General features: G+C 34.4%; 2 protein-coding genes across 3 annotated transcripts in view; one reads left to right on the forward strand and one right to left on the reverse strand.

Annotated features, from left to right (window-relative positions):
• The window catches only part of LOC118269653 (C3 and PZP-like alpha-2-macroglobulin domain-containing protein 8), a 242239-nt gene that overhangs the window by 151362 nt on the left and 71246 nt on the right, over positions 1-19631 (reverse strand). Inside the window, exon 2 of the mRNA XM_050706877.1 lies at positions 13552-13672. Coding sequence (XP_050562834.1) covers positions 13552-13616 — 65 coding nt within the window. The 5' untranslated portion in view covers positions 13617-13672. The remainder of the gene's footprint in view (positions 1-13551; positions 13673-19631) is intronic.
• The window catches only part of LOC118269655 (zinc transporter ZIP6-like), a 426889-nt gene that overhangs the window by 92098 nt on the left and 315160 nt on the right, over positions 1-19631 (forward strand). The window lies entirely within an intron of this gene.

The raw sequence follows: 19631 nt of genomic DNA on the forward strand, positions 1-19631 counted from the left end.
TAGTTAGAGCAGTTCAGTGCCTTTAAAATGTAATTTAATATAACAGCTGCACTTTTAATTTAACTTTTGAGTTTGCACTTTTCCAAGTCGATATAGACAGACGAGGGTTATGTTAATTTTTATGAAAGAAAAATATTGCAACGACAAACTTGACTGCATGTATTATGGGGCGAACTTTTTTCCAGATATCTTATTCCTTTTCTAGGCTCTATACAATAGTACAATAGAATTTTTTAGAAGTTTATAACTTGTTAATTAATTATAAAACTTTTAATAGATACCTACTAAAAACATTCTGAATAGGAAATATGAAAACTTGTCGTTCAAAAGTGTACCTTATTAACCAACAAAATAGTTTCAATTAAATAGCCTCACCATTAAGCAAATACAAAGAGGATATGTCATAGCTGGATTTCCCTTTAACATAATGCGTGACACTTTACGAGGAGCGCGGGACGTTACAAACTATGCCCCTTCTCTGTTTTCCATCTAGGGGTCCCATATTACAAAAACGGTGTCAATTGTCCACATTTAAATGTGCTATTTTCTGGGCACTTATAACCTATCTACTTTAACTGAAAAACACCTTTTTAACTAAAAAATTACGGTTTACTCACGTAAATTAATGGAGAAAGGCTCTACTAGTTTCGAGTCACAGAGGGACTCTTTATCATGACCGGCGGCGTGCGCAGACTCCTCAATGTACGTGAGTAAACCGAAATTCTTTAGTTAATTTAGTATGTATCACGATACTTATTTTAAAAATACATCTAACTTAAGTTAACATTGAGCAAGGCCGATTTTTTGTATCACAGTACACAATCAAACTATAGCATCCCATCTTTGTACTTGCTTCACGAACCTAACCAAAAACCTTTACAATATCAACATTTTTCCTTTATCTTGAACACTAATATTAATAAGAAAGAACATCTGTCATCCGATGATTATCCGGCCGTACAATATTCGGTGGGTTTATTAGAAATATATATTATATACTTTATACAAAGGGTATAGGAACGTGATGGCGGCAGCTGGTGTTATACCCAGTGTATCTACTGATTGAACGATACTCCACCAATATACACACTCGAAATCGAGCTATACAATCCAGTTTATCTTGATCTTGCTTTTGTATGATCTTTTTATACAATCAACGGTCAGTTTATACTGGTTTTGTATAGCTTGATATGTAGCTGTATAGCGATTTCTTCCAGAATACATTAATAAATGTTCGATAGGAAACACAATGGGGGTATTAGGGTGTTCAATGGTGTCATTTTGGGAGCCTTTTTTCTTGCAGGAAACTTGGTGATCAAAATTGAACTTTTTGTAGTCAATGTTTGTTGTTATTTAGATCATATGAAAAGTTATAAGATGTTAAAATTGACCTAATAATTATTAAGTAACTAAAATGTGAAAAGTACCTATCCAATATTTTTTGAATGCTAAAAGAGTGAAAGTTAGATGTTTCAGTTCAGTAATAAGTCTTTCTTTTTCTAGTTGAATTTAAAACTCTTTCCAGATTCCAAATTAACGCTTCATCTTCCTTAAATGACATTTAATCCTTAATTCGGCATCTAAGTTAATCATGAAACAGTTAGTAATCTCGTTCATAATTCTTTTCAAACATTTCCTCAAGAGTTAATGTCTAAAGTTTTTTTTTTATAAAATATATCTGTAATTCCTGGAAGAGGTAGGATGTATTTATAGTAATGTTTACTTGGTATTAGTGATTGTCTACATAGTAATAGATAAAAAAATATATTCAGCAAGTACTAGTCCAATCGATTATATCGAAGATGGATTTTAGCTTTACTAAATTAAATTATGCGCATTTAAGAGAAAGTCATACCATAATTTGGATCTCTGGTGGTCATTCCAGGGAATAGAAAGGCGAGTCTATTCTATATATATATATATATATACGAGCTGACGGATAACCTGATGGTAAGCAATCGCCGCCGCCTGTGAACACCCAAAACACCGGAGGTGATACAAGTGCATTGCTGGCCTTTTGGGGGTTAGGAATTTAAAGGTTGTTGGTGAATCGGGGATTAGGAAAATTGGAAAGGGAGGTAATTGACACTCCAGTAACTTCACTTACACAACGCAAGTGTTGTTTCACGTCGGTTTTCTGTGAGGCCGTGGTGTCACTCCGGTCAAGCCGGTCCATTCGTGCCAAAGCATGGCTCTCCCACACTTATGCTACGTTACCTGATTTCCCTATCCCAGGGATAAATCCCAATACCGTCCCAACTACATTTCGCAACCACTCGACCTACAAACTAAACATGACACATTCTAAACCCCCATAAATCTTTTCAAGCGCCCCTAAACAGCTAACGTCGAAACTTTCTTTTTGTAAAATCATTAAGGTCCCAGCTCTAAGCTTCTCTCCGTCCATAGATTTCAGTTTTCAGTGCTATGTGACTGAATACTGCCTGCGGCTCATTACGCTCTCATGAATTATTCATGTGCCGGCGCCTTCATCCCTTCTCGTACAGGCCCAGTGACCTGAAGGCTTTACATCGAGAGCCCATTGACATGTCTTTAGATGTATTGTTTTACTGTAAAACTGGTGATGAATTGATATGGGGAAAGGTTATGTGTTCTTGGTGAGATGAGGTAAGATTGGTTGCTGATCTTGTCAGTTTTGAAAGAGTGAGATGACGTTGGGTTTAGACAATTTGGATGGTTTGACTTCGCATTTTATTTTTGTATTTGAGTGCTTTTTCACCAGTGATGTACTATGCTGCGTTGCTGAGGATGCGTTTGGCTTCCACCAATCATATTCATTGATATATAGAGCATAACCTTGGTGGAAACAGACTCAACGAAACTACGTTTTTATATGAAAAGGTGCGTGCTATAGATGTGTGTTATAATAGATGGGATCCCTACTATCGATACATCGTATACTCGAGCTGCACATCGTCCTCGCACAGCTACATAGGTTAGTATCAGTGGAAACGATCGTATAGTTTCACAGCTTAGCTATTATATAAAGCCTTATGCTTGTTGAATGAAGTAAATACAGGTGTAGATAGAGACAGAGTTCTAGTACAATCTTTCACGGATCTTTCTGTTAATGCTAATGGACAGCTGTTAGTAATTTTCCTCACAATTCCACTAAATAAACAAAAAATATCGTGGCACAATTAGCCATTAAGTGTTCTACAATTTTACTCCAATTTCACGGAGCTACAAAAAACATCGTACCTTACTTTAGATCTTCAATGTACTCGCTTAACAAAAAAAAAAAAAACTTTCCAAAGAAAACATTTGCCTCTAAAAGTAATCTCAATGAAATCTTTGCTTGAATTTTAAATTGCTAGCAATTTACGATTTGAGTAGGTCAGAAAAAAAAAGTCAGTCCAATAATACGTTTACACAGGCGTTTTTAAAAGGCCTGAATAATTTATTCTTGATAGAGGTTTGAGAGCAGTATTTTTAGTAAGCACTTAAGGAGGGATTTTCTAAAAGAAACTGCATTTATAAAGGGACAATAGTGATGCGTGATCGACAGTTACTTTCAACTAGACTACAAAAATAGGTATAGATGGCTGGAGAAATCTGGATACGAATAACTTACCGATAAGTGTTATATTTACATGTTATTACATTTATTCATAACTAGAAACCGGATAATATGCATTTGCATATTAAAGCCATTTTCAAGGCTAATAGCATATTTTTACTAAGATCTAGTGATTATGCATATTATTGCTATAATTTAGTAGGTATTAATGGTCCGACGGAAGTTTTGCCAGAAAATATAAGCGCTAACATAGCACCCAAGTTCAAATACTGCCCAGTTACCTCAATAGATGTGGAGCGATCATTTTCGACCTATAAAAATATTTTGAATGATCGAAGACATAATCTTACCACTGAACATTTGGAACAATACTTGATTGTTAATGTTTACAAAAATATTAAATAATGTTACATGTTACTGTATCGATTAACATCTATCAATGGATAGTTTTCTATAAATGTATGCTGATTTTTTAATAAAAAATATAAAACTTAATAGTTTTTTTTATTTTATCAAATAACAATAAATTAAAAAGATACATACATAATAAAGTAAAACATAAGACAAGTATTTACTAACAAAATACTTAAATCTAAAGGAATAATATTTACAAAACAAAAAAAAACTCATTTAATGTTGCATATTCTGTCAGTTTTCGTGCATATTTTAGGCATTTTTCATGCATATTTGCATGCATATTTCAAGCTTTTTATGTTGCATATTATCCGGTCTCTATTCATAACTAACTGATGTCCAGAGCTTCGGTCGCGTGGATCACGGAATTAGTGACTTTATTTTATAAAATTAAAGTAGCCTTAGCCTTATTTCGTAGTACATCAGCTACCAGTCAATAAAAGTTCCGTCAAAATTGGTCCAATTATTTCAGAGTATATGTATCTACATACATTTGTATTTATGCACGTAGTAAAAGCGATTATATCTATATTAAAAACAGACATTCCCTTCTCTTCTTTCCACAAACAATTTAAGGTCAAATCGGTCTAGTCGTTCTCGAGTTTTGGCGAGACTAACGAACAGTTATTAATTTTTATATACATAGAATAATATAGATACAGTATTTTGCAAAAGTGAAAGTTAGATATGAGTACTACCCGATATGAGGAAGTTAAATTCAATTTAGTTATGTTAGCAACATAATATTATACCTACACGCATTTTATACGCTACAATTTACAGCGACCCTGTCTGGCTATATGACTTCAAGTTGCAATCCCCTAATATATTCTGATTTAAAATAACGGCCACCTAACCTAGATTGCTTACCAATTTAGGTGCAAAACACCTATCAACATTGGTCAATCCCTACATTACCATACGATTTGCATCCACTTGCCCTCGAGGTGTGCTTCGATCGAGCTGCGAAACAAGACGGCTTAATGATGCTAAGGATGAGAGTGTTCGGGTTACGTCATAAACTCTCGAGGGAATATATAGAGGGGTTTGTGTATTATTCTCAGTTTTTTGGTAGTTTTGTTGTTACTTTCATATCGATGGTTGGGAGGCTAATTGATTTAAGGGAGATTTTTTTGTGATATTAAGTTATACGATCATTCAATGGAGAAAAATTCGGTGATTCCAAATATGTATAAAAATAATATTGCAGAAAATTGATGTAGATCAATAGACCTCTATAGATCAATATCATAGACCTTAGTCTATGATGTACTTTACTTAAAAATAAGAACGTTATTTTTTATCATCATCATTAATTATAGCCTATAAAGTGATAGAAGGTCTCTCGCTCGCTCAACGCTTTCGCAGTTGCTGTTTTTGTTACTAAATACTTCTTTCATTGTAACTTTCGTGAGACATACTAAATTAATTATTATGTTATCGGCTTACTCACGAAACGTTTTGACGAGGAACTCGACTAGTTTCAAGCCATGCTAGAGGCTCATATTCATGATCAGCATTTCGCGACAATCGCTGCATCGTATGTCGCAATTCTAATACTAGGTAAATATTACTACTTAATATATTTGAAAGACCAAAGAAAAACACTTAATCCACTATTTAAACTTCCCCCATACCTAAAATAAGTACAGAAAATTGACAACCCCATCAACATTTTGATGGCATTCAACTCAATATTAATGTAATTTCCAGTTACAATCAATGGCTGACATGACGTCAATGTCAGGAAGGGGCACGCTCCGATAGGTGAGCGAACTGAAGGGGATCGAGACCCCCTCCGGTCTCGGAATTAAGCAATTCTCTATGGCAACTGACATGGCCGAATGAAGCCACTAATATTGACTGTGAAATTGATTACAAGTTCAGTCTATTGTCATCTTAATGTCCTTTATACGTAAAGTTCAAAATCAAATGATTATGGCTGATTGTAATTGTTTGTTGTTAATTAAAATATTTTGAGCAAAAGGTCTTAAAATCACGTTTGCATTTGCTTCGATAACGTCAGCGTAAAAGTCATGTTAATTATAATCTATCATTTTTTTTAATGATTCCTTTAGGACGAATAATGATATTTCTCTTTATATTTTATCCTCTCATTAAAACTAGACATGTCTGACATTTAACTGAGTCATCAGAAAAGAAAATGTTTCGTTGTTGTTTTTTTTTCTCCACGCAGAGAATTTATTTTTTTCGATAAGAAAATGTTTCGTTGTTGTATTTTTTTTTTGCGAAGAGTATTTAATTCTTTTGATATTTCGTTGATCTCATCTTAAGCACGGAGTTTGCTAATCAAATGAAATAAAATACTATTGAGTTTTAGGTGATAATTGCATCATTATAGATTTATAGAGGCAGTAAAGTAATTAATACAAACTGTTTGACGTTTTACAAGATTTTATATTTTTAATAAACTTCTGTTTACAGTAAAGCTAGTAAAGTTTGTTTAGTTAATCTGGTTAGCACCTAGCCTTATTACGGTTCAAACGATATAGCACTAACGCTAAGTTTTAATAAAGATTTTATATTACTTGTATAAAGATGTAAAAACAACGTAAACTAATGTAGGTTTTTTATGGTACAAGCCTGTAAACGAGCAGACGTATCACCTGATGGTAAGCAATCGCCGCCGCCCATGGACACCCGAAACACCAGAGCCGTTACGATTGCATTGCTAGGGCTAGGAGTTTAAAGGTTGTTGGAGAATCGGGGATTGGGAAGCTTGGGGAGGTGGCTAATTCTGTTTCCAAAAACCTCACTCACATAACGCAAGCGTCATTTCACGCCAGTTTTCTGTGAGGCCGTGATATCACTCCGGTCGAGCCGGCTCATTCGTGCCGAAGTCTGGCTCTCCCGAAATTAGGTCTCATAAAAAGATTATTTTCTGTCTGATTGTCTGTTAGGCTAATTTTCTTATAATGATGTTCATTAACGATAATGTTATAATTAAAAAAGTACACCCTACTTTACATAATACAATACAACACATGATAAATTTTCTCTTTAATCCCCCACAACTTTAGAAAAAACATACACAGTTAAGCCAAGCCCTTTGACAAAAGGCAATCCATTTCCACGACATTGGAATGTCCTACGCTCCGTCTTTCATTATGAGAGGCTTCATAACAAAGCGAGGCGAGGTGGATGCCACGTCCACTTGACCTGGCCAGATCAAGGTCATTGGAGTGACTTGGGCGTGAATGAAACTACTTCACGTTGCTTTCTCGAAGTTGTATGCCCGGTTTCAATTATGTGAGACTCGACATAACATGTGAAATGTGGGTGTTATATTGAAATTAATGCGCGCCTCTGTTTACGCCTATGGGGATTGAAAAGTTTTGCACATTGTTTCTCACCCTTATCACTTTGTCTTGTATTATTGTGGAGTCTATCATTTAATTTTAGTTATATTACTGATACACAACTAGAGATTTTGTAACTACTAATCATCGTTGGGGTATGGCGGATTGTGAAGATTTTGAGGGGTAATTGGGTCTTCGGCAATCTCACTCACATAACGAAACACAACACAAGCGTTTTTTCACTTCGGTTATTAATTGTGAGGCCATGGTATGACTCCGATCGAGATAACAATAAAAAATTTACTGTTTTTTAAAAAACAAACCTCACGAATCTCGTGAAAAACAGTTAGGTCAGGGATGTGGACAAAAATGTTAAAACACGGTCCCAGAAGAAGAGGCTGAGAACTCCTGTTAAAAGATAAATCTAAACACAATAATCCATCACGACGCCAAGTATAAATAACACGAATACAAACAAGAACACTTTCGCACTACGCCACACAAATTCTGTTTGTCACCCGTTACACGGCGCGCCTCGACACAGAAAATCAATTAATCATTTTCTCTCACGCTAATAAAATTTACTACTTGACGTCACTTCGGGTACGGGTTTAGAAAACTCGATTTATTTTCGAAAGTCATCTATGTAATTGGGGCAACTTTGCAACTTTGCGGAAAGGGAGAAGCGAACGCGATTTCCAAAAGTTACCTTATAAGTTTTTTTATTGTTAACGACGATTCGGAGGCTGAACCGACGAAACAGTTTTTCAATTTTTTTACGGTTTTGGTAACCCCAGCGACTCAATTTTTTTAGTAGCTGCCGGATTCGTTGCCAACTTCATTTTAGTGCACGCAGCGCGTTTGTGCAAAACGCACATGTTGGTGTGTTTGGCGCCAATCGGTCCGTCAGACCGACGCGAGTATAGGCGTAACTTTTATCGTCAGTATAAAAGTAGTATAAGATTGTTACTGTGAAGCTGATAACCAAGTGAATCTGTGATTTACATATCTTATAGCTATTGTTTTTTAAAATAATAAAGTTTATTTGAGTTTTTTTTTGAAGAAATATGTTTTAGTTCTGTTTATTTAGTACATAAGAAAAATATGTCAATTTTGAAGGCTGTTTTGTATGAGACTGATAGTCAAGTTAAATATATAATTAACAAGTTATAACATGATATGATTGTTTCATTATATCCTCTATTTTGAAAACAAAATATAATCTTTATATGTTTTCATAGAAAAAAATAAATGACAGCAGTTCAAACTATCGGTCTGTGAGACCGCGCGCGAGTATAGCTGTAACAAAAAATCACGCGAGTATAGGAAGGTTAACGACGATTCGGAGGCTGAAAGAGGGAAGTTTTTCACTACGGTTCTGTGGTAGTAAGCTTTGATGTTAAGGGACGCACGGTTAAGCGACATGATGGCGTTTTAGGGACGTGTCGCCCTTTTTCATTGTTAAACATTTTCACGAAGCGGGTTTTGCTGTTTGATTTTTTGTATGCAGTAAGAGTTTTTTTTTTTTGGTTGGTCTTTGTGGGTTAATGTGGTGACTGACTATGTAGGTATTTTAAGTCCCAGTGAAGCTTTTCGTAACTGAGTATAATATTCTGCATAACATAGTACAACTTAGATACAAAAAACTAAATTGTACGCGATAGTATAAATTAGTTTTAAGTATTTTTGCAGTACTTAGTAATGCATGCCTTTAATGAGTAGGATCAAAGATATCATACTTAAACATCAGATTGACGAGGCATTCATAATATTAGAGCTATTTATATACCGTACCTAATCATTATCTGCTAATAATCTGCCTATGAGCTATTACGAACGCTTTATTAGCCGGAGAAAATGACTTAACTAAGGACGTTTCATGAGATAACGCCGTATCTCATTTATCTACATAATATTTTACACCAAGATCAGAAGGCTAGAATGACTAAGTTAGAGGTTTAAACTTCAATAGGGTAGATGACTAATTTTTATTTTAATGTCCGTCTTGTAGATTATTTTAAAACATTAGACACGTATTTTTTATTTTCTTACGGAAGCAAGTACTTTCTAAGATATATTAATTAATTTGAAATATCGCGTGACGTCACTTCTTGATACGTTCTATACGTAGAAATGACGTTTTGCTCCCACTCCTAAACTTTTATTTGTTTTATCATCCCTATTCTGAAGCTATAGTTTAAAGGATAGTCTTATAGAAATATCTTCAAAACATTTATTTTTTACTTCTTTTTCTATGTGGCGTTCTAATGTGCCCTTGCGATTTCTCATATTTCATCTTCAACATATTCTCTCTAAACAAGTTTGATTTTTTCTTTGAAAATTATGATATTTTTCTTATATATTCCTTTTCACGTTCTCCTATCTATTTACAAGCATTTTGGAAACAATTTGAGCCATGACCTAATCATCATCAACAGCCTACAAGTGGTCACTGCTGACCAAAGGCCTCGTCTCACATGGAAAAGGTTTGAGCATTAATCACCACGCTTGCTCAATGCGGGTTGGTGACCTAACATAATCTATGGTAAAATACACATGACAGTGTAAAACGAAATGATTCACAACCATAAGGTTTATCCCGACAATTTCTCGTGTACAATGAACCTCCATCTTGAGAAATAATTATCTTCACGGTTCGGCGAATGTCAATTTATTCGTATGAACACAATAATGTAGGGTGAATGGAACTTATGTCTGAACGAATTTTGCGTGAGGTTGACTTTGCACTCTCATGGACGAACTACACGTTACACAAAAACTGTTTACAATAATATTATTAGTATGAATTTGTCTAAGTCAAACTTAAGAGAAAATTGAACTGCCCACCACTTCATGATCTGTCAATAACGCTAGACTCAAAATCGAAGACTCGTAAGAAAAATAATGAGTAAGAAACCCTATCGATACTCTGTTTTTGGTTAATATGGTTAAGTTTATATTGATTAATAGGTAACTGCAAACTAATTTACATGGCTATTAAGCTCGACCATTGAAAGAATAGAATATGTATGTATACAGAGATGACAACATACCAGCAATACAACAACCAAATCCAATAACGTTGATGTTTATAGGCTGCAATAACAGCTCTATATCAGTCAGGTATAAACGGGATGATTTGGGTTCATGAAAGTCATATGATCACAACAAATTATAAACAGAAGTCATATTTGCCACAGTAATTAATATACAGTATACCAACACATAGCAACCTGCCAAAAAACAACAAAATATAAAATGTCGGCTCTCATTAAAATGCTGTGATTAATTAAACAGCAGTTACAAGTTAACGCTGGTTAAATTAATTAAACTCGTTACAATGTTGACCGGATAATGCTAACATTCGGTTTATTTGCACAAAAACCAACAATGCCGGAATTAAATGGGATAATGAGTTGTGGCATGGATTTTATTTACTCAAGTATTGATAGAGATAAATTATATTGAAGTTTGTAAGCAAGGCAAAGTAGAATTTTGTCATTACTTACTAGTTTCAAGAGCCAAATAAGAGATCTATATTTGATTGAAATCTCTGACTCTTTTTTAAGGGGAAAATCATCCAATGGCTTCTCCCGCCCTGGGCGAGGCGAGAGGGAGTGTCAGAATCTTACTGACTAAAAACCACCCCGTTCCTTCTCCTGCTTGTCGAGCCGGAGCCTCGGTAAACCTGCTAGGTAATCTGCACCTCAGGATCAGGCATCAGACCCTTTTAAATTGCGATCTCACTATTGTAATAATATTATTAATGTGAAAGTTTATATGTTTGGACAATTGGTTGTATGTCCGCCACGCTGAAACTACTAAACGGATTTTGATGAAACATGGTGTATAGACAGGGTATGAGATTACTTGGGTGATGGTATACTTTTTACTCCACGGGGACGTGAGCTAAGCTGCTGGCAGAAGTTAGTAATCAATAATATTACCGCCTGTTTATTTTTCAATTTTATAAACGAAAATTTTCTTCACAGCGTTTTAATGGTGCAAATAAAAAAAACTGGCACACTTTTATTGTTTTCTCATGACTGCTCATGCATCCTTACGATCATTAAAAGTACCTGTTCTCAAAGCGACCAAGTTAAAAAGTCATTAACTCGATGACTTTACAGAATAAAATTACCCAAACCCCAAGGGGATCTCTTTGTTGCAAGTTGTTATATATCCGTGACATTTTGAAAAATGATTATCTCAAAACTTTCATCGCGTTGAGTATTGGAAAGGCATTATATGGAGATAATGTTCATTTCGATAGCTTTATTGTTGCTTGAGTTATGAATAATGATGATATAATGTACACTGTAGATGTATCTTTGTTTAGAATTAGCCAATTAATATTGTTAAGCTCTATTAGGCTACCCGGAGCTGCGGACTGCCTTACGGGTTACCGGGGCTTCGTCTCGAAAGGGAGGAGTAGGAACGGCGTGGTTTTTAGTCAGTAAGAGTCTGACACTCCCTCTCACCTTGCTTAAGGCAGGAGAAGTCATTGGATTCCAAAATACTTGCTAAATTGACTATTACAGCTAAAGTAAGGCTTTTAATTCTATGATTCCACTACCTTCGTAAAAAAACAAGCAAGGTCATTTACAAAAAAATCTTCGAACAATTATCTTACAAAATATTTATGTAAATTGCATAATTATAATGATATTCAAATTAAAATATCAATATTAGCCACCACACAAATAACAAAAAACCGTAGTAAAAAATCCACTGCATGACCATTACATAAAACGCAACCCACATTCAGAACCTAAAATTGCCATACAAAAATCTAAACCACAACTTTTGCAAGAGTCATTAAAACACAAAAACTACCCCATTATACTGGTGTCCCACTACCAGAACACTTGACTTAACAGGTGCAGTATTTACTCCTCATGTGACGCTTGACACGTTTTCACTTTCCCCGTTTCCCCATTTCTCCTACCCCACTACCCCGCCTAGGGAGACTTAGGCTGCATTCGCACAAGCGCTTTTTTACCGACTTCAAAAAAGGAGTTCTCAGTTTGACCTATATGTATGTACGAGTATCCGCGATTATCTCGTGATTAGCAGAACCGAATTTTGATGCAGTTTTCAGAAAAATATTTGTTACACGTAGTTTTTAGAACCTATATTCACAGGTGTTAATTATTAACAGACTTCGAAAAAAAAGGAAGTTAAAACTGTTTTTTAAACGTAGTTTATAACATAACTTAAAGCACTTTTAAAAAGCGTTTAAATAGAACCGATATATCTGCTAGTATATGTATGTATGTTCATAACTGCAGTGCAGACGCTTTTAGTCTTTAACACCCAATGCCCAACGTTGAAAATGCAATACTACTCGATAAACGCCTCGCGTTTTAAAAACGCATGAACATAAATTATACTTTTAGATACATTTATTCTATTTAAATGCTTTTTTAACGCGCGTTAAATAACTCTCGTGCGAATGCTGCCTTAGGGTGGAAGTTTTTTTTTTTTATTCAAAAACTTCTCCTTTCACCACGTAAGGTCAAGTAATCTTTTTTCCATGTTTATTTTTTTAATTTGAATGTCGTAATGAAAGTGAGATGTATTTGAAAGGTTGAGTTTAAACTAAGGGTCGTTATTTAAGTTTCAGGTAGTAAAGTGCGGTTTTCTTTTAACGTGGTACAGGGTGAGTTTCTTTTTCTACTTTATTACAGTCACCGTGTAAAGAGGACTTTGCTCAGTGATTTTGTTTTAATTTCTTTTTTGCTCTTTAGTCTTTAGGTTAGCATTTTGAGTTAACTGTTTTTATTTTTACAACGCTTCGTAAAATATCTTGTTAAGTATGTTTGTGATGAGAATTTAAGTGTTTTGTAGTTAACATATTGATTAGTTTTTTGACCATGAAGTTAGTTAACGTTTTTTGGATTCATTCATATGGTGTTTGTTCCAGTACATAACTATTGGATCTTTCTGTTTTTTTCTTATTACACCCAAGCCCGGAACAACAATCTGTGAACTACACAAAGAGTTGTTCCGTGCGGGAATCGAACCTACGACATATTGCACGGCGGCCAGTTGCCCAGCCACCGCGCCAACCGTGCAGTCGATGATTTTATTATATAGTTTTTATTACCTCCTTATACTCATTTACTTTGACTCAGTAACCTTAACAAATCAACTATGAAAATCTGTTAAAACTCTTTCCACCACTTATTAAGTTCTCAGTCAAAATCTTGACTTCCATTCTTTACTACTTAACAAAAATTATACAAAAATATTCCTCATATATACTATACTCACGTGGTGCATTTCCCGGCGCTGACAACGGCTAGTTGCAGCGCCAACAGTAGGACACCGACCGCCATACTAGCGAGTCAGCGCATTTCCTTCAACACAGGATATTGCCCGCTTCTATGCAGATCTGTAACAAAAGTGCAGTCTTAAATAAATACAATGAATGCTATTTGTATGAGAAAAGATAAAGGTTGTATGTTATTGGATTGAATTTGTTTATAAGTTCTTCTTGGTTGTCGTGTCTTTTATATTATAGTGACGTAACATTATTGATGTGGGTCGTAAATTTGTATAATATGTATGTATGTGATTAGAAATATTATGAGTGTATTTTTCAATGGTCAAAACTGTCCAGTATCCACTATAACAAAAGACAAATTAAAAAAATATGACAGAAATACAAAAAGTACTTGAGAGTCTTGAAATCTTCCCGATTACAATTATTCAATCCGACCTCATCTAGATTTTTTTAATATAATACTTTTGATGTGTAAATGTACTCTTTTTAAGCCTATTTACAAAAATAAATTCAATGTTTCATTGTTTCAATCGCTAGTTGTTTGTTTGTTTGAATGTTTGGCCGTCATTCACACTGAAACTACTGAACGGATTTTCATGAAATTTGCTACACAGACAGCAAAACCGTAAGCAGAAGCCAGTACACAATAAATATAACCGGCTATAAGTACTTTCATAAAGTCCCACAGAATTAACATTGAGACCTAATTCTATTAAAAATAAAGTTAACTGCGAAGCCTGTTAGTGTTAAATCGTCCCACGCTAAGCAACAACTGAAACTACTTAGAAACTTAAACAATTAAAATGGAAACAACAAAATCTTTGTATTCAAGACCTATAAGTTATTTAGAAGTGTTTTGAACACCGTGTTTATTTTAGTACAAGGTTTTCGATTACCCCTATAGTCTAGGGGGCACTTAAACTACCCGTATTTATGATACATAAAACGGTTTTACAACTTCTTGAAACTCGCTGACCTAATAACGAATAGACGCTTAAGGTCTTTCAGACGATTATGTGTCGTCGCTGCGACAGTTTATATTGATTGTGAAATCTCTCGGGATTCAATGAAATGTTTACTACGAATGGGTATTTGCAGAATAGCGTGAGTTACAAAAAGTTTCGGTTAAAAGGGTCGCTGCGGTTTGAGTAGGTTTACCCATCACTTATTATGGTTATTAGGGCCGATGGGAGATATATGGTAGTTTAGTTTTTATATAAAGGGTTTATGTGTTTGTGTTATATGGTATCACTTAGCTGCCTATAAAATTGATACGTTATGTGTTTATTTGCAGAAAAATATAAAAATGTCAGTTAAGATGATAAGATAATATTTTTTTTCGATTACAATTAAAAACATTGTATTCTTAATTGCGTCTAGAGACAATAATTGAATGGTTGCTATTTTAGATTTTTTCATAGCAAAAAGTAAAACATCTTTTAAAAAATAGGGAACTGCTCCTAATTCTGAAAATACTTTGGTGAAAACCGCATTAAAATCAGTTTAGTTAAACGCGAGATAATCGAGCACAAACATACATTCGTACAGGTCAAACTAATAACCTTTTTTTAAGCCGCTTAAAAACCAAAATAACTTTCAAAGATCATGAAATTATACTAAACGGCAATTATCTCGCCTAAATAATATACACTAACATCATTAAAATACAACTCACACCAGCAAAAATAATCGCAACTGCACCAAACTCGTGTGATACACCCTAATCATTGAGTGACCTTACATTATTTCGCGACGTGAACCGAAACGTGACAGGCTTACTAAATATGTTATAAAGGGGCTACCGTACTGTCGTACATAATATATAATTTGAGAGCTATTTGATATAAAGTTCCTAATGATGATGATAGTCGAACGATGCATGGCTTGAATATGAAATTGGGAGACTAATTGTGCAGGTTGTTGAACTTGATTAAGAAGTTTCATTAAGAAATAGCTGTTGAAGAATCTCTTTTGTAGGCAAGCGTAGTATAGAGCGCCCTCCAGCTAGGTGGAAAAACGATATCAGAATGGTGGCTGGTAGTGGTCGGATGCGTAGAGCTAAAGATCGAGTTCAGTGGCATGCTATTGGAGAGGCCTATGTCCAGCAGTGGACGAGAGTAGGATGATTATGATGACGATGAATATCCTTCGTACAGAATGAATTAACTTTTAAAATGTTTCAAGCTTATAGCCGCCAAACGTCGACCCAAAAAGGAAGAGAAAGTAAAATTGCAATTACTAAATTTGATCCAAACAAAGAAAAGAGACAAGCTAAATAAAACTGTTAAAAAATAAAACGATACTTTCTCTCAACTTTGCAACAGTGTAAGTAAGCCTCTTCGTCAAAAAAGGACATGAAAAAGGGGTAAAGTTGAACAAGGTGTAAATCATTACGACTGTTACAAGTTGGGGTGCAGTTTGGGGATAATTACAAAGGGATGGGGTAGGAGAATCGATGAACAATCACCAAGCAACTGTGATTAACAAGATTCCCCTGCGATTTCTCCCATTAATGTTAGGACTAATTAAGGATTTCAATTTATGTTCATGTGAGAAAATTAATCCATTTAAGACCGCCTTCCGTACACAATTAACAGGAAATTTAAGGCTACAAAATTACAAGATTGTTTGGAATTTAATATTTGACACTGGGCTCTTGTTCATTGTAAGGAAGCTACTCAAGTATAATGTTTTACTGCTATTAATAAGCAATTGGAAATATAACGTACGGCTATACAAATAATAATTAGATTTTAGCTTTATTTGCTGTCTTTGGTAGAGAACAAAAAATATATATGAAGATAAATTGCTTGAATAACTGCCACGCTCGTAGTCATTTAATGATTCTACTATTCCTTAGCAATGGTTTTGTATCGAAAACAACTGCCAAAGACTTGTTTAAGTAACCGGTAAACGCCTACCTATTTATTTTGTTTTATGAATTCATCTTTTAAAATAAGCGATATCTTGCTACAAATATCACGAACAATGTAAACACATAGCTATTACTTACAAATATTTTATCTTCAATATCATTATCGAAGTGTAAGCAGAATGAGAACTCCTATTACATTAATATTACAAGTACCAAAGTCAGGTAGCACAAACAATGTAATAATTTCTAAGCCACTACACTTTGGACTTATAATGTTATTCGAAGCAACAAGAATAGGTTTATTTGACCCTGATTCTGTTGTTCTCCTAAAGTTCTAAGGTCAGAGTTTGAATATTACCAGCTCTATGTAAATTGGAATAATTTTGAAACCAAATAACCAAATGCTATGGAAATGTAAGGAACCTATTTATTTTCTTATTAAGAGACGAATGAATAATCAAAAGATATTGGTTCTTAAACAACGGCCTTCGTCAGTTTCGTCAAGAATAATTAGGGACATATTTTATAGAATGTAAAAAGTTTTACACGGAAATAATATAGTCAACTAACTTCTGCCAGCGGTTTTGATAAAAAGTATCCTATCACCCTCGTTAACTCCGCTTATACCCTGTCTGTATACTAAATTTCATTAAAATCCGTTTAGTATATTCAACGTGTTTGACGGACAAACATCCAAATGAACAAGCTTTCACATACCATTTATTAGTATTAATGTAATGTGAAGTGTAATCTATACTTATATAATATTATAAAGCTGAAGAGTTTGTTTGATTGTTTGTTTGAACGCGCTAATCTCCGGAACTACTGGTCCGATTTGAAAAAATATTTTGTTGTTAGATAGTGCATTTATCGAGGATGGTTATAGGCTATTAAACATCACGCTATGACCAATAGGAGCCGAGCAGAGCGGGTGAAACCGCGCGGAAGTAGCTAGTGTTACATAGAATCCATGACATTTTCTTCGTCAAATAATCATAATAATTGTATATTAACAAATTAATTATTTTCGCATAAAAAAAAACTTAGAATTATGACCAGCATTGTCAAAATATTCACTAATCTTAATATAGCATACTGCACTACATATTCCAACTACACATCAATTGGTACCCCCAAAAAACCCTTCAGACGAAGCATTCATGTACAAAACAGGAACATTCTGTCGAAACAATAACAACAAGCATTTCCAATTAGACGTCAACACAATGCCACAATTCAATCACAAACGCGAACTATTGTTCAGCTCGATAGACTGAATCTAGCACAATTGTATGATTTTAGTTCCCAGAATTCTATTTTGAGTTTCGTTAGAGACTTGAAAATGAAGATAGGAATTGGTTTTTTATTAGTTGCTTTACTTTTTTTAAATGGCAAGATGGGCTTGTTGCTTATGAAAAGGACTGGCCACAGAAAGCTCTACGAAGAGTTGAGTGAAAGGAGGGTACGGAGGCTAGGCTTGGCTCTGCAGTGGGACAACCATGGCTAATAATGATAATACTTTTTGAGGAGAGAAAATCATCTAATGTCTTTTACCCCCAATAAGTGAGGCGAGAGAGAGAGAGAGAGAGAGAGAGAGAGAGAGACTGATATCAGATTAGATACTATACTAAATTATAGTTTCGAAATGGTAAGATTAAACAAAGATTGTCAAGTAACAACTGAATCGAAAAATCTTCTGGAAATTCAGTTTGTTTCTTGGTTATCTTATAAATGAAAAAATCTTTTGAAATTGACCTTGATATTTACCCAACCATTGAAATGTCGCAGTCTAAGGGGATTTAAAAACATTCAAAGAAAAAACACTTAACTCGTGAAAAGAAATTCACGCCATAGAAAGTTTTCCATTTGACATTCTGCCTTAATGCTATAGGTAGGTGTTAAACAGCCAGGGTTGGCACACAAGCACATAAGGATTTAGAATTAGGGTTGGTACTCAGCTGCATGAGACACGTTAAAACATAAATTGTGAGACCCTTTAGGGCACGTATTACAAAAGTGCCCTTCTGTTGGCTAGCGGAAGAAGGTATGCCAGTGAAGTCATGAAAAGATAATTAATTATTATGATTTTCTTTGGGAAAAGGTTGTTTGTTCAATTTTGTTTGTTTTGGCTTTTACGGTTAGTCTAATATGCAATTTTGTGTGATGAGAATTATGAGTGAATTTTGTTTAGAGGGTGAAGATTTTCTCTTATGTCGTGGGTGCGTTAACAAACATATCACACTCAGACCCAAAGCAATAATTTATGGATCACACAAAGAGTTGTTCCGTGCGGAAATTGAACCCGTTACGCATTGCATGGCAAGCGATTGCCCAGCCACCATGCAAGCAACAAGTTTAGTGACGTCACGATACACAATAATGTATATTTTACCGAAAATACATTTTAGTAAATTTTATTCCAACGCCATCATATTTTCCTAATCCTAAACCAAAACATTTTAATCAACCAGTCAAGCTTAAAAATTATGCGGGTCATTAAAAAGATTATAAAAACATTTTGTTATGTCACAGTAGCATCAGTGTCCCAATTTATGTGACAACTTTTAGCGTCACTTTTATTAATTAGGGGAGATCCTAAGGGCCGAACAGCTCTAAGTTAATGACGCCCTAACGGGGGACTAAAAACGGAAAGAGTTTTCGTGACTGATGGCATCATTTCGTTGTTTTAGTTTACTTAAGAGCATTTTGTGCAAGGGCTTAAATAAAATGCCTTGGGACATTTCCGGAGATTTTAAAATGAATGAGTTAAATTTAAAATGATGATAAATTTGATTAATCGTTTGAGATTAACTTTAATTAACACAATCGTGATTAAAATTGCAAGCCATAAATTATACCAAGACAATTTTAGATGATATGACTACGGCGTAGCACAGCCTACGTCGTCGTAGCAAGTTCGTAGCGAATATTACAACCAATAGTATTTATTATTCTAACAATAATCAATTACGCCAATTATTATAATGTTAAAAATTGTAACAAAATAAAAATATAAGTACAGCAACTAATATTACTACTTTAAACAATCCATTGGGGAAACTGAATAAATCAAATCCAATTTTCATATTATATGCAACAATTTTACTAAATTTTAGAACTGTATTTTACTGAAACACGATGTATTTTAACTTGAAGTTTACATATGAATAAAATAATAAATATTTAAATTCA

Source organism: Spodoptera frugiperda, chromosome 30, assembly GCF_023101765.2.
Source record: "Spodoptera frugiperda isolate SF20-4 chromosome 30, AGI-APGP_CSIRO_Sfru_2.0, whole genome shotgun sequence".
NCBI classification, from domain to species: Eukaryota; Metazoa; Arthropoda; class Insecta; order Lepidoptera; family Noctuidae; genus Spodoptera; species Spodoptera frugiperda.